The sequence below is a fragment of the Gobio gobio genome (genome assembly GCF_949357685.1).
Source record: "Gobio gobio genome assembly, chromosome: 16".
NCBI lineage: Eukaryota > Metazoa > Chordata > Actinopteri > Cypriniformes > Gobionidae > Gobio > Gobio gobio.
The window spans coordinates 10,086,326-10,102,158 of NC_137109.1; the positions used below are offsets into that span (position 1 = coordinate 10,086,326).

At 37.0% G+C, this 15,833-nt stretch overlaps 1 protein-coding gene across 2 annotated transcripts in view; it reads left to right on the plus strand.

Annotated features, from left to right (window-relative positions):
• The first annotated feature begins 7,343 nt into the window (after positions 1-7,343).
• The window catches only part of diaph1 (diaphanous related formin 1), a 177,614-nt gene continuing 169,124 nt past the window's right edge, over positions 7,344-15,833 (plus strand). For both annotated transcript variants that reach the window (XM_079839559.1, XM_079839560.1), the window contains exon 1: positions 7,344-7,958. In XM_079839559.1, coding sequence (XP_079695685.1) covers positions 7,857-7,958 — 102 coding nt within the window. In that variant the 5' untranslated portion in view covers positions 7,344-7,856. The remainder of the gene's footprint in view (positions 7,959-15,833) is intronic.

The following is a 15,833-nucleotide window of genomic DNA, read 5'->3' on the forward strand; positions in this document are numbered from 1 at the left end:
CAGAAAATGTTCATTCTCCTCAGGAGGTCAAACTAAAAATGTGCTATTTTACCTCTACATGAGTACAGATTTAAATCATGGTTTATGTTTTATTAATTCAATTTGTCATATTAAAGAATTAAACATGGTAAACAGTAACATGGTTATGAGCTTGAATGCTGTAAACACAATAACGGTTATTTGTTTAGAAATGATTTGATAATGAGGTATAATGTAGCCTTTCATTAAAGTTAATAATTATTATTTATTTATGTATAATTGAATATCATATCAGGTTAATAACTGATAAATTTAAAAAAAAAAAATAATGTTTGTGAAAGACGTTTCTTCTGCTCACCAAGGCTGCATTTATTTGATATTTTATTTGAATACAGTAAAAACAGTAATATTCTGAAATATTATTACCATTTAAATGAACAGTTGTCTATGTGAATATATTGTAAAATGTAATTTATTCCTGTGATCAAAGCTGAATTCTCAGCATCATTACTCCAGTCTTCAGTGTCACATGATCCTTCAGAAATCCTTCTGATTTGCTGCTCAAGAAACGTTTATGATTATTATCAATGCTGAAAACAGTTGTGCTGCTTCATATTTTTGTGGAAACAGATTTGTTTTTGTCAATCTGTCATTTTTGGTCAATGTAATGCATCCTTGCTGAATAAAAATATTAATTTCTTTAAAAAAATATAATAACTCTACATTTTTGAACAGTACACTGATGTTAATTGTCGAAAATGTTACGACCACTGCTGTAGTCAAACAAGCTAAAATGACCGTTTTAAACAAGGATGCAGATGTTCAATACAACTTAATGTTTATGCAGTGTTCATTGTATGACAGATTAAATGATAGATAGCTCATTTGACCTATTCAGCAATTTCCAATGGGGATTTGTGCTTTTATTGCTTTAAAACATGCAATTGGCCACTAATTTGTGAGTCAAAAACACCTGTTCTCAACTGAGAAACTGCTTCCTAAAGAGACTAAATAATATTTACAAATGTTTTAAAGAGTTCGTTCACCCAAAAATGAAAATAATGTCATTTATTACTCACCCTCATGCCGTTCCACACCCGTAAGACCTCCGTTCATCTTCGGAACACAAATTAAGATATTTTTGCTGAAATCCGATGGCTCAGTGAGACCTCGATAGAGAGCAAAGCAATTTACACTCTCAAGATCCATCAATGTACTAAAAACATATGAGTACAGTGGTTCAATATTAATATTATAAAGCGACGATCATATTTTGGTGCGCCCAAAAAAACTAAATAATGACTTATATAGTGATAACCGATTTCAAAACAATGCTTCATGAAGCTTCGGAGTGTATCGAATTCAGTCGATTCAGTTGCTCGGTTCGCGTGTCAAACGTTGCTGAAATCACGTGAATCCTAACCACTGAATCGACTCGCTGATTCGATACACTCCGAAGCTTCATGCGGCAGTTTTTTTTAAATCGGTGAGGGTGAGTTATAAATTACATTATTTTCATTTTTTGGGTGGACTAACCCTTTAAATGTCAGGCTTTAGGTTGATCTATATTCATAAAAACAACACAAGTGACTGTAAAACAGCCATGCATGACAGAGAGAATGTTCTCATTACTTCATTACCATTAAGTCTGTCAGTCCAGGCCCTTCAGTGTCAGGAGTACCAGATGTTCCTGTGGGGTTCTCGCGCTGGTGGGACTTAAATGAGAGCTCTGGGTAAATTGGAGAGTGTGTGTGGTAGATAAAAATGACTCCGTGTCAAACTGGGTTGGGCTGAGTCAGCACATTCACAATGAAACATGCCGTGACGAATGAGGACAATATCAGACCGATTCCTGCAGAGCTTGAGGAAATATTGTGCATTGCTTAAATAAATGGATGGAGAGTGTTTCTGCAAAGAGCTTTTCCTTTTTGTCCCTTTATGACACACACGTAACCGTCCGAGGCCTGTTAATTACACACACCGCTGAATAACAGTCAGCGACTTCTGTGCACTTCCTAAAGTCTGCCATTAAAGTTAATGACATTGGAAAGATGAGCAGAGTGAAACGACTCTTAATGTGATCAGTATGAATTAATCTCGATCCTTTCTGCTTTTACCCTTTAATGGGACGAATCTGAAACGAGTCTAATTAAAACTTCCCCCTGCTATTATTTCCACATGAAACAAACACGCATGCGCTCTTGCAGCGGCTGCTCATCTTCTGACCAGCAGGTGGCGCGCTTCGCTTACACATACAACAAGGGTTAGGGAGTTAGAAACATGATCACATCCAACAGTTTAACAGTTTTATTGATTTTAGTTGTATTGATTAGAACACATAATCTGACTGCACTATATCATATGCTGGGAGTAAGAAAAGTAAGCATATAGGAAATAAATGATACTTAATTTTTAAATAAAATAAATAAATTCACATCTATTTATTTCTATGTGGACTGTAAAACATGTTATGTGCTATCTACTTTTAAAAAAAATGAATTGAAATCATAGAATTGTTTAGTCTATGACACAATGAATTTCATATTTTTAGTGAAATATGCTTTCTTTATTTTAAGTGATTTTTTTTTTGAGTGAATGGAAATGACCTGTTTATATTTATATATCATATTATTAGTACATGCAGTTATCCACAACCGAACCATAAGCTCTAAAACTTCAAAATAACAGAAACTCTTTCAAATGTCAAACATAACTGAAGATTATCCCTCACACTTTGTAACAAATCCTTCCCTCACAGGTTTTTATTTTAGGAAGCCCTAACATTATACTTTTTTTTTGTCCAGAAAGCTTATTTCATTTCATTTTGATAATATTGTTTTCTATTTTAATGCAATATTTTTAGAGGATTTTTGTTGTTTCTTATTGTTTATTTGTTATCAATAAATACAAGGACATAATAATTTCATGCATAACCCTTTTAATTCAGCTCAGAATATCTCAGTTTGGGTGTCTTTGCCGACCTCTTGTGGAAAAAAGATAATATAACATGATTAGTGCTGGGCAATCGATTAATCGCGATTAATCACATCCAAAATAAAAGTTTGTGTTATGTGTGTGCTGTGTATAATTAGTATGTATATATAAATACACACACATGCATGTATATATTTAAGAAATATTTGCATGTATATACTGTATATATATATATATATATATATATATATATATATATATATATATATATATATATAATATTTCAATATAATATTTTATATATAAATATTACATATATATTTTAATATATATATATATATATATATATATATATATATATATATATATATATATATATATATATATATATATATATATATATATATATATACATGCATGTGTGTGTATTTATATTTACATAACAATTATACACAGTACCAGAGGAGGTGTAAAGTACTTGAGTAATTTTACTTGATTACTGTACTTAAGTATTATTTTGGGGGATTTTTACTTAACTTGAGTACAATTAAAAATCAATACTTTTACTTTTACTTAATTACATAAAAAAAAGAAGAAGTACTTTTTACTCCTTACAATTTTATTTACAGTCAAAAAGTACTTCTTTTTTTGGAGATCACTTCATTCTATTTTCCCTTGCTATTACCAAACCAATTGAATTGCGCTGATGCCCAGTTTAATTTAAATGTTTAATTTAAATGTATTTATTCTGCCAATGAGATTCATTTTCACATTCCATGAAATTGGTCAGACATGTTAATTGGTCCTTTGGAAGTGACGTCATGTCGCATCAATTACCTCAATGCAACACCTTGACCTGGGCTGCGTTTCCCAGAACCATCGTAAGCCTAAGTTGATCGTAGAGACCATTAAGCTTACGATGGTTTTGGGAAACGCAGCCCTGGAAATTAGAGTGAGAGGCTTTTCAGCCCCAAAAGACGCTTGACACTCACAATTTTGAAAATCAGCTTCTGCTTAAAGGGATAGTTCTCCCAAAAATGAAAATGTGATGTTTGTCTGCTTACATGTAGGCGTCTTTGTTTCTTCAGTAGAACACAAATGAAGATTTTGAACTCCAATCGTTGCAGTCTATCAGTCGTATAATGCATGTGAATGGTACATGACTACTAGCATCATCTATGAGAGTAAAAAAAACCTGCACAGACAAATCCATATTAAACTCCGCAGCTCGTGACAACACATTGATGTCTTAAGACATGAAACGATCGGTTTGTGCGAGAAACCGAACAGTATTTATATAATATTTTTACCTCAAAAACGATCTATGTCCGACACCCGTTCAGCGTGCCATCACTTCCGGTAAGTGTGGTCAATGTACATAATAATAATAATAATAATTTGTTACATTTATATAGCGCTTTTTTGGGTACTCAAATCGCTTTATATATAGAAGGGGGAAATCTCCTCAACCAACACCAATGTGCAGCACCACCTGGATGATGTGACGGCAGCCATATTGCTCCAGAACGCACACCACACACCAGTTTGTGGTGGAGAGGAGACGGAGTGATGAAGCCAGTCGGTATATGGGGATGATTAGGAGGCCATTATGGACAGAGGCCAATTTGGCCAGGATGCCGGGGTTACACCCCTACTCTTTTCCGAAGGACATCCTAGGATTTTTTTTAAGACCACAGAGAGTCAGGACCTCGGTTTAACGTCTCATCTGAAGGACAGTGCTCTTTGACAGTATATTGTCCCCATCACTACACTGGGGCGTTAGGACCTATACAGACCACAGGGTGAGCGCCCCCTGCTGGCCTCACTAACACCTCTACCAGCAGACACCTGGTTTTCCCAGGAGTTTTCCCATCCGGGTACTGACCATGCTCAGCCCTGCTTAGCTTCAGTGGGAAACAAGTCTTGGGCAAAGTGTGATATGGCTGCAGGCAAATGATCAGACAGAGTGCCGGAAGTGATCTCTCGCACGTATCCAGATTGTATACATTGACCACACTTACTGGAAGTAATGGCACGCTGACCGGGTGTCGGACATAGAACGTATTCGAGGTAAAACATTTTTACAAATACTGTTCGGTTTCTCGCACAAACCGATCGTTTCGTGTCTTAGGACATCAATGTGTCGTCACAAGCTGCGGGGTTTAATATGGATTTGACTGTGCATGGTTTTTTTTCTCTCCTAGATTTTGTTTCCATAAGCAGATAAGCAGATCAATATCAAATTTCCATTTTTGGGTGAACTATCCCTTTAAGTTAAATCCGGGGTTTTACAACTTTGTTGCATACTGGCATTAGGTAGTAGTCTTATAGTTTGATAATTAAATACCATTAAATTCAAACAGTTCTAAAGCAGGATTAACCCTTGTATGTGGTTCATTCACTTCATGTTTTTAGAGATTAAAAGCTTAAAGAAGAATCTCTAGTTTTCATTCTTGCTGCTACTTTTATGCTACTTTTACTTTTTTTATACTCAAGTACAATTTGAATGTGGTACTTTTTTACTTTTACTCAAGTATGATTCTGGTCAGATACTTTTACTTTTAATTGAGTAAAAATTTCATTCAGTACTTGTACTTTCACTTGAGTAACATTTTTGAGTACTTTTTACACCTCTGCACAGTACACACACATATATTACGTAAACACAAACTTTTATTTTGGATGTGATTAATCGTGATTAATCGCCAAGCACTAAACATGAATTTTAATAACTCTTGCCACTAGAAGGCCTTATAGCTCTATATGGAGCAAATGAACTATTCTCCTGGGTCCTAAAGTCAGTTATTCAATTCATCAGTATGCATTCAGATATCCATTTAGACATTATAAAATATTTTTTGAAGAGTCAGATATTGTAATAATTCAAGTTAGTAAAGTGGAAACAACAACTAAAACCTTGAAACATATTTATTTTAAAATGCTTCATATCGGTGTGCAGTCTGCATTGTGAGTGATTGATTTTTATTTGAAAAAATTGAAGAAAAAAACCCATTGCACCTGTAATACGACCTCATTTATTTTAATGGGAAGGTGTATGTGTGTGTGTGTGTGTGTGTGTGTGTGCGTGTGTGTGTGTGTGTGTGTGTGTGTGTGTGTGTGTGTGTGTGTGTGTGTGTGTGTGTGTGTGTGTGTGTGTGTTCTGCATTGGGGATGTTCTATAGTCTCATGCCTTCATTTGTGTGTGTGCTTGTTCTGGATTGTGCCAGATTTAAAAAAATAAATACAAATTTTACCAATTAAAAAAAAAAAAAAATCCTCACATTCCATTCATTCTTAAGGGGGTCATATTTGTTGTTTGTATTCCAAGTTCAAGTACGATAAAATTCCTTAGGTCTTGGACCACTCCGATGAACACTCGATTTAAAAAAAATTATTTTGGGTCAAAATGACCAGAGGGAAGAATTAGATGTTTCCCTTCACTCAAAAACATAAAAAAAAAAACAATTCATTTCAATATCTACTCCCCATTTCCAGTCATAGGCAAATAATGCTGGGAATTAACAATCACAGCCAAATGGTGTCTCTTAATAAAACGCATAATTGAACTAATTCTCCTAAAATAAATAGGTAGCCTTCTTTCTTTAATTTGATCAGCTTAATCGGTTCCTCAATTCAAGCCTCAAAATGCTTTCCTTGAGGAAATCAGGAAAATGTATCTTGGTTTTATTAGTGAAATGCTCTCTCAATATTTTCTATACAACACTGAACCACAATATCCTTAATAAAAATATACACTCTATTTTGACCAACTAATTCTAAATAACTAACTAACTAACTAACTAACTAACTATTTTGTGGAAAATTTGATACAATTTTTTCCCCAGGATTATTTGATGAATAGAACGTTCAAAAGAACAGCATTTATTTGAAATGGAAATATTTTGTAACATTATACATGTCTTTACAGTCACTTCTGATCAATGTAATTTTAATTTATTATATCCATGCTGAATAAAAGTAGGGTGGGGAAAACAAAATATATGCACATAATGTAGTGCAGACTCAATATAGAACTCTATAAATATGACTGACATAATGAACATATAAAATAATAACAAACTGACTATTCATAGTGATGTTATCAGAGCTGAATCTATGTCAAAAAACTTCTTGGGAATTTAGTTTTATCATCTGAATATTCCATTATCCTAATTTTGTCGATTAATATTGCTGTCATAAATTACTATTTTGCAATTATTTAAAAGATACAACAAGCCACCCATTAAATAACCATAACCTTTTATAACACTTATCACTTTTATAAAGAATTTGAACTCACATGTTCATATTTGTGATGAGTTTTGGCTGAGGTGTCAGCAGGCGTCAGTGTTTGTCTACCTGTGTGTGTGTGATGTGCCTCAGGTGTGTGTTTGTGCGCGTGATGGCTCCTCCCATCTGACCTGCCCAACACACACAGGAAGAGAGAGAGAGAGAGAAAGCGGAAAACTTCAGCTGATCTGCTCATGGCTGTTCTTTGAATCTCAAGTCTTTACCATGAAGCACAAGGACTTTATATCAATCGTCAGCGGTATTAATGACAGCTCTATAGATTGACAGCTTAGACTGATAGGTTTAGAGACTTAACGCGTAGTTTGTTTATTCGAGAGCGAGACAAACTTGCGCCAAAACACGCGCACGTACTCGAGAGACTTTTGCGCGGCCATCCGCGCGCTATCACCAGGGCGCTTGTTGAGTCGCGGAGTGTCCGTGTACAAAGAACGAATCTGGGCTTCAGGCTTAAGGGTTCAGGGTTTAAACTTCCCTCCTTTTCCTTTGTGCCGGAGGACGAGCGCAGGCCGGCGGCGCGCGGCAGCAGCAGGCCGCGGGTTAAGACGCCCTGAGAGGCAGACAGAGAGACCGCGAGCGTGTGAGGAACCAGCACTGCACTTTTTGTGGAATATAAGCGATTTTATTGCACAACAATGGATCCAAACTCCGCGTCAGCTGGTGCTCCCAAAAGTGGGAAAGACAAGGAGAAGAAAAGCAAGAAGAACTATGAAGATGGAGACGGGAAGAAGAAGTTTGTAAGTGTTTTATGTTCGTATTGTGTGGGTTTACTGTCAGTACTGGTGTGTTTGAAACGAATCTGTCTGTTTATTAAACTCAGAGGTGTTTAAAATTCTTTGAGGTCCTACATGTCGTAAATAAAAAATCTCTCAAGTTTGGGAAGTTTTGAGGTGTTGCAGCTCGCGCGGTACGTGCTCCGACATCTCTGATGAGGAAGTCGAGTGAAGTGTGTTTTGAAGAATCACTGTGTTCCCCCCTTTCAGCTCAGAAATGTGGAGTTATGTCAGGGGTCTGTGCTGAGACATGTCACTTCTGACAGCTATCATTAACACAAGTATGTTTTGGACCTGCACAGTGATAATGCCATCAGCAGTACATTGGAGTTCAATGTAAATATAATACTTTGAAATGTACCATATGGTGCTACCACTAAAGTACCGCGACATGCCGCCTTGTTTCACAGTGTTGTTTAAGTGCTACATTGTTGCGTTCTGACCGCAGCAACGTTCCATTTCGACGTGTAACATTGTTTCCTCTGAAAAGCTATTGAAGTGTAACATTGTTTCAGTCCAAGAGCGGTTTGAGTGTAACATAGTTGAATTTTTGGCGCTGCGTGCTGTCACTCGCAGATCTGCATCGAGTACAGAACAGATTCAGTAATAGGAATTTTATTGCCTTTGGGCGAATAACACTAGGACTCCACAGACACTCCTGGGAAGTCGTGGAACTGGAAAAGCGCGAATGATAGGGAATTCTGTGACGTCATAACATAGTGGGGGAAGGGGGTGGTTCGAAGGGATGGACTCGAGCGCGCCCCCGCGTGAATTCTCAAGCCACGCCCACGTGTGTCTCTCAGCTCGACTGTTTTGAATGGACTGCATGCTGCTCACTATATACTTTAAAATGCAAAATCATGCTTTGGTCAATTATAATTATGACATACTGATTCCTCATGAGATGAACATTCAAAATTATGACTTGATATGTGAAGATAAAATAATGTCATTTCGATTTTTTTTTACATCTCATTTTCAATCCTTTATCTCATAATTATTACTTGGTGTCAGTTTTGGGAAATGTTATTCTTACTTTTTTCTCGCAATTTTGAGTTTATCTCAGAATTCTGACTTTTTTTCTCAGAATTGTGAGATGTAAAGTCAGAATTGCGAGATGTAAAGTCAGGATTGCGAGATGTAAAGTCAGGATTGCGAGATGTAAAGTCAGGATTGCGAGATGTAAAGTCAGGATTGCGAGATGTAAAGTCAGGATTGCGAGATGTAAAGTCAGGATTGCGAGATGTAAAGTCAGGATTGCGAGATGTAAAGTCAGGATTGCGAGATGTAAAGTCAGGATTGTGAGATGTAAAGGCAGGATTGCGAGATGTAAAGTCAGGATTGTGAGATGTAAAGGCAGGATTGTGTGATGTAAAGTCAGAATTGCGAGATGTAAAGTCAGAATTGCGAGATGTAAAGTCAGGATTGCGAGATGTAAAGTCAGGATTGCGAGATGTAAAGTCAGGATTGCGAGATGTAAAGTCAGGATTGCGAGATGTAAAGTCAGGATTGCGAGATGTAAAGGCAGGATTGCGAGATGTAAAGGCAGGATTGCGAGATGTAAAGGCAGGATTGCGAGATGTAAAGTCAGAATTGCGAGATGTAAAGTCAGAATTGCGAGATGTAAAGTCAGGATTGCGAGATGTAAAGTCAGGATTCAAGTTTATATCTCACAATTCTGACTTTTATATCATTTTGACAGAAAATAGATATAGCCCGTTTTTTAGTCATTAATATTATCATAAATAACTGTAATTGAATTCCACTGATTACAGTTACTCCCCAACACTGCTTAGCATTTTTGCCTTTTATGTCATAATTAAGAATTTTTTGTGGCAGAAATGGGCTTTCATACATGTTTGTTTACTTCTCAGTGTGCAAAAAGTATGAACAAGCACATGTCGGTTGTTCCTTGTGGTAAGACTGCACTATTTAATCAACACCTGAATGATATTTTGCAGTTGTTTTTAGTACGTCACACATAGAGCTCAAAGTACAATGCCAATAAGGAGGAAATATGTAAAGGAATGTCTTTATATTACAGACCTGATAATGTACTTCACCACAGATTGTGAATGTGAAGAAGCTCCTTTTAGTGTTCATCAGTCAGACCGTTTCCTGGTGTGTTATGTCACACTGGAAATGAAAGTTCAATTTGAGCACATTGTATTGTGGGAGACAGTACCTCATGCAGTATGTTATGTTTACATAATGCGTGGATGTAGATATTAATGCAGAATATAGTAAGATGGTACCATGCTAACTAAAACAAGCCCTCGTTCTGAGAGGAAACTGATATTCCATCATCAGTGTTTCCATAGACTCCCAAACGCACCTGGTGTGTTATAGTGAAACTAGACCCTGTGATGAGAGGAAACCGTAAACCATCACTGTGTGTGAGGCAGAGCGCTTATTAACGTTTACTATGGCCGTAGAAACAATAATTACCACCAAAACACCATAGTTACTACAGTTAACCATTACGCATTAATATGAGTTCTCATTCAAACTGTGTATGAAGCTTTTTTTGGTGGCTTTATTTTAATAATGGCTGTATGGACTCTGGTATTTTGCTGGTTAGTGTTTATATGCATGTGTGAGTCTGGAGTTGTCTAGTATAGTAATGGCCAGCTGTTTTCTTAATAATTTCAGCATGGCCAGTCTGATTTGCTGTTTTTATTGGTACTTCTTTGACATGGGACAAATGGTGACGTGTCGGATCCTCCGAAGCTCCTGCCACAGATCTGTCTGGTTTGCACTAGTTTGGAACTGGTTGAATCCGCTCACTGGTACATCAGCCTAAATATCGTTGTCCTGAGAAAAGTGTTGCTCATCTTCATGCTCATTGTTTGGTGCATATGGGAACAGAATTATAGTCCCGGCTTTTATCTTTTAATAGATTTAATTGTAAACAAACACAGTATACTAATGTCTTAAGCCGCATTTACATTACATGGTACAAGTTCCCAATTCCGACTTTTTTCCTCCTATGTGGCCCATATGGGCCAAGAACATGTAAGCTGGAAAAAAGCATGTGGATTCTGATATGCTCAGATAAAGAAAACGGATATAGTCAACACATCGGAATTGGAAAAAAACCTACATTTGATGTGTAGTTTTATTTATTTTTTATTTCTCACTCACTCCAAACTTTCTTTCTGCTGCTCGATTACCGTTTTCGGCTGCATATTTTACAACCTGCAGTTGTAATTTGCATAATAGGATTTTCTTTATGGGGGGCATTTTGTTTGTGTTCAGTCTTTCTCAGTTGTCTTTAAGTTAATATTTCAGTTAACAGTTTTTTTCAGTTTTCAGTTAATTTTTTCAGGGCTACAGGAGCAGCATAGAGCACCCTCTCACGGCTGTAGATGTAGCTAAATGTTTATTCAGTATGTATTAATTTTGATATATAAGTCGCAGGAACAGCCAAACTATGAAAAAAAGTGCGACTTATAGTCTGGAAAATACGGTACAAGCTCATTGCTTTAAAATTTTCATGTCCAATTTCTAACTAGGAAACTCATATTTACGATAATTCCTATAGCACGTGAAGGCAACATTAAATGTGTTCATCTGTGTATGAAGCATTTTTTTTTCTTTTATTATTATAGTTGTGTTAGTATTTTAAATTAGCTTTTATTTTTATTAGGGATGCACCGAAATGGAAATTCTTGGCCGAAGCCAAATAATAATAAAACATTTATTATTAAGCCGAATACCGAACGCGGTTTTTAAAAAAATTGTTTTTTACCATTTTGTTTTGCTTTTAAAAGAAAAATGAATTCCAAAACTACAATTTAAAAATATTTATTTAACACTGAACAGCATTTTTTTTAGCATTCCAGCAGACATTATACAAACAAAGCACCATATAACTAGCCTATAAATCTAGACGCACCCTAGCGGCAGCAAATCTAATTTGCAGCCAGGGCGTCTAGCAACTCTCCATTGGCGTGCGAGCTGGAAAAACCAAACTCTGGTCTGGCCAATCACATCGTGTATAGAGTCGAGAGTTGCGGCGGTTCTGCGTGCTACTCGTAAACAAAGAAGCTGGCGAACAGCAGCCTTTTTAATCGGCTTTGGTCGCGACTCTGGAAGACTTGGAGTTAAGCTTTTCTTTGAGAAAAGAACAAAGAACGGCACTGAAGTCATTCTTAAGAAAGGGCAGAGTTTTGCCGACCGGATACGGCGAAAGTTTAATCTATCAACTAGCTCCGCTTCACCTTCTTCGTTGCTCTGGTTGGTTGTAGCTCTATCCTATTGTGTGCAGAGGGAATTTGAAAGACAAGCGTTTATCCCGCCCCTCAGATAGAGTGCCGAAGAAATGACGTCACTTTGTAGGCCAACCCGGAAGTTAGCGGCGCATGGGTTCCCTCGATCAAAAAGCCATTCATTTTCCCCATAGACTTTTGGAAAATCGCAAAAAATAAGATGTGTTTAACAAAGAGTTATGACCCTTACACGTTTTGTCTACCAAGATAATCTTTACAAGTTAATCCAAAATGTATACATTTTGAAGCCCAAATAAAGCCGTCAGATATAAAATGCTAACGGTAGGCTATAAACGGACTACAGCACACCATGGTCACGGATCAAGGTCATCATCAAGCTTCCTCAAACTTTATTTAAAAAACACGCTCGCTCATTATGATCTGCGCTGTGTATGAACACTTATCCACTTTTTCATGAGATATATTGCCCATTCGTTTTTTCCAAAAAGATTAGAAACTAATTTTGTTTATGCGTGCCTCTCTGAGATTTGTCTTTTGTTAATGTTTTTTCAGACAATATGATTATCACTGTGATAACATTAAATGACATGAAACACAACCCAGTCTCTTTTTGTTAAATGCAAGTTTATGTATGATCAATAATACAAAACGTATAATAAGCTACACATGAAATAAAGCAAACAATTCAGTCAAACATTCAAAGTCAGTGCTAGTCGGCTAACTTACAACGGTAACGTACAGTTAAATAAAAAGCCTAAAAATAAACAAGTAATGAAACTTCACTTTGCACTCAGCCTAAATGATTTGCCAGGGAACAAATTATAGATCCATGAGAGCAAATATGGGCCGTTAAATCTCCACAAGACTAATTATAGCTGGAGACGCCACAGAGACATCAGAGCCAGCGGCAGACGTCAGAAGAACTGGCCGAGGAAAGCTACTCTCGCCGGGTAAACAAGTGCGGAGCGCTGCTTATTCACTGGAGTTCACAACTCCGAAAACACCAGATAAAATGTTTAAATAGGCACTCTTCTTATAAATAAACCACAGATTTGTGCTTTAAACAACTACATTATCGACTGAAAAAGTCTTAAAACTACGTTTTGTCACACATTAACAGTAGATTTTAACACAAAAAGACGTGTAAACACAGCCCATGTCAGCCATTTCTCAACGAGACGAACATGTGAAGAGCGTAAACTCCAAATGTTCAAGCATCCAACTTTGCGCGAATAGCGCGATTTATTCACGACACATAAGTTCTTCATTCTTAGGCTGAAATGCGGGCTAGTGAGAGATTGCCTGTTTGTCACGATGACGTCTCTAAAGTCCCCGCCAAAGGATGTAGTCCCTTTTAGCAACTTGTTAGCAACCGTTGTTTTTAAGACACAATAAATTTTAAAAAAATCACAAGCATGTTTTAACTAATGTGTTTTATGTCATAGATCAAAACGTGAAAATATTTAGAGGCTTTGTTAACCACAGACCTTATTTCAGGCGATTTAGCAAAACCCCATTCAAAAAACCCATAGACTTTAGGGCGAGGGAACCGGTAGGGCTAAAATGCTAACTCACTTCCGCGTTTTGGCCTACAAAGTGACGTCATAACTTCGGCACTCTATTGAGCCCTGCCAATTAGGGCTGAACGATATGGACAAAATTTCATATCTCGATTTTCATGCCAGATATCGATACAATATGATATGACTACGTGTTCAGTGAAAACCAGAATCTGAAATAAAATGTTTGATTTAAGCCTACATTTAAAAAATTTGTGTCAGAAAATGTATTGTTTTTAAGCCTTTCGCACGTACGATCACACAGGTGTAATCAGTCTAGGCTGGTCCCTGGAGCGTATGATCAAGTGCATCACATGATCAACTGCTAAATTCAAAAGTTGAATTTGAATGTTTTCAACCACATACTGTTTATTTTAGGTTTCAAACATATAAATTCACATAAGTACTAAAAAAACAATACATTTAGAGTTTGTAAAATACACACTGATGTCTATGGAAGAGGTAATAATAATCCTTTCCATTATAATTCGACACGTTTTATTCATATCAGATACACATTGTGTAAGTAACTTCAATGTTTACTCTATTCTATTCCCAGTTCACCAGCCACTTACTTTTAAGTATTTTGGGAGAAGTGGATGAATTCACGTGTTGTAAACATAGAGGTTGTAAATCCAACAGATCCGATTCTCTAAACTGCGTCTGCGGCACAAACTAACACGCCGGCGCATACAGCTCAACTAACGGCATCGCTATAAAGGTGTTTAAACAACAATATACTTCCACTTGTATGTATTTGACAATCGGAATATCAGATATTTCATGCCATAGCTAACACATTTGTGAATATTCTGAATAAAAAAGGAAAAAATGACAAAAGCAGATCATTCATTCAGCGCTGTTGCTGCTGCGGTGTGTCATGTGATAAGCAATGACGCGTCACCATGGAAACGCCGCCCCCCCCTCTCACAATATAGTTCCCACGTCCCTGGTAGTGTGTGCGCGCTGGCTTTAGCGGTGCATTTCAAGGGCACTCGTAAAACTGATGTTTGTTGTGACTGCCAGAGTTGTATGCAGGGCGAGCGCGGAGAGGGGAAATCTATATCGTCTATATCGTTGCTTTTTTCGATAGTAATATCTTGAAAGTTCATATCTAGATATAGATACGATAATGATATATCGTTCAGCCCTACTGCCAATGGTGAGTTCCCAGACCCAACATCTTGATTTGGGTCTGGCTTGTCAGGCTAAAATATAAAAAAAAAAATTATGCCATCTTATCTTATCTTTGGCCTACAGGTCTCATAATCAGATCACTGAGGGTGCTTCTGAAATCACTGAGGGTGCTCTATTAAAGTGCAGATGTAGGCTAAGCAACGGCTCCACCACAGCACTGAGTGTACAGGGAGACATTTAAGATCATTTAGAAATTTCAAAAATATTTTGCAACACATATTTTTCTATTAATCTATTAGTCTGCCTTTACATTGCTTTAATGTGTTACTTTGTCACTTCCAAAACTTTGCAGCGTGAAATTGGCCATTAATCCTTTTTGCAACATGTAAAACAATAGTTTTTATTCAATGGATTTTAAGGGTGCTTTCACACTTGGTTCGATTGCCTGGACTGAACCCGAGTTGGATTGCTCCCCTGTCCCCCCGCTGGACTGTGTTCATATTATATTATTTGGATCCGAACCAGGGTGCGTTTGCGTCATCAAAGCAGCAGCTGTTTACCCGGTTGCTTAGTAACAACAGCGAGCGTGAAGGCGGCAAAATGCATAGCATTGCTCACCTCACTTTTATAATTTTGTTTTTGAACCGTTGGTTTTGTTTCCAAAGCTTCAGTACGTAATGGCACTTGCGTCCATCTGCCGCGAATGTACTGCAAATGCTCTAAAGAACGCTGGAGACGAGCAGAAATGAGATCTACAGCTCTCTGCTTGCAGTACGTCAGTCACGCTCGCCAGGAAAATGAGCGAAACACACACAAACACACATTTTTATCAAGTCATAATAACTCAGCACTGAATAAAAACTCTGAAATGGAATTTGGGAAAAAATTACAGGTTTCATAAGGCCCTAAAG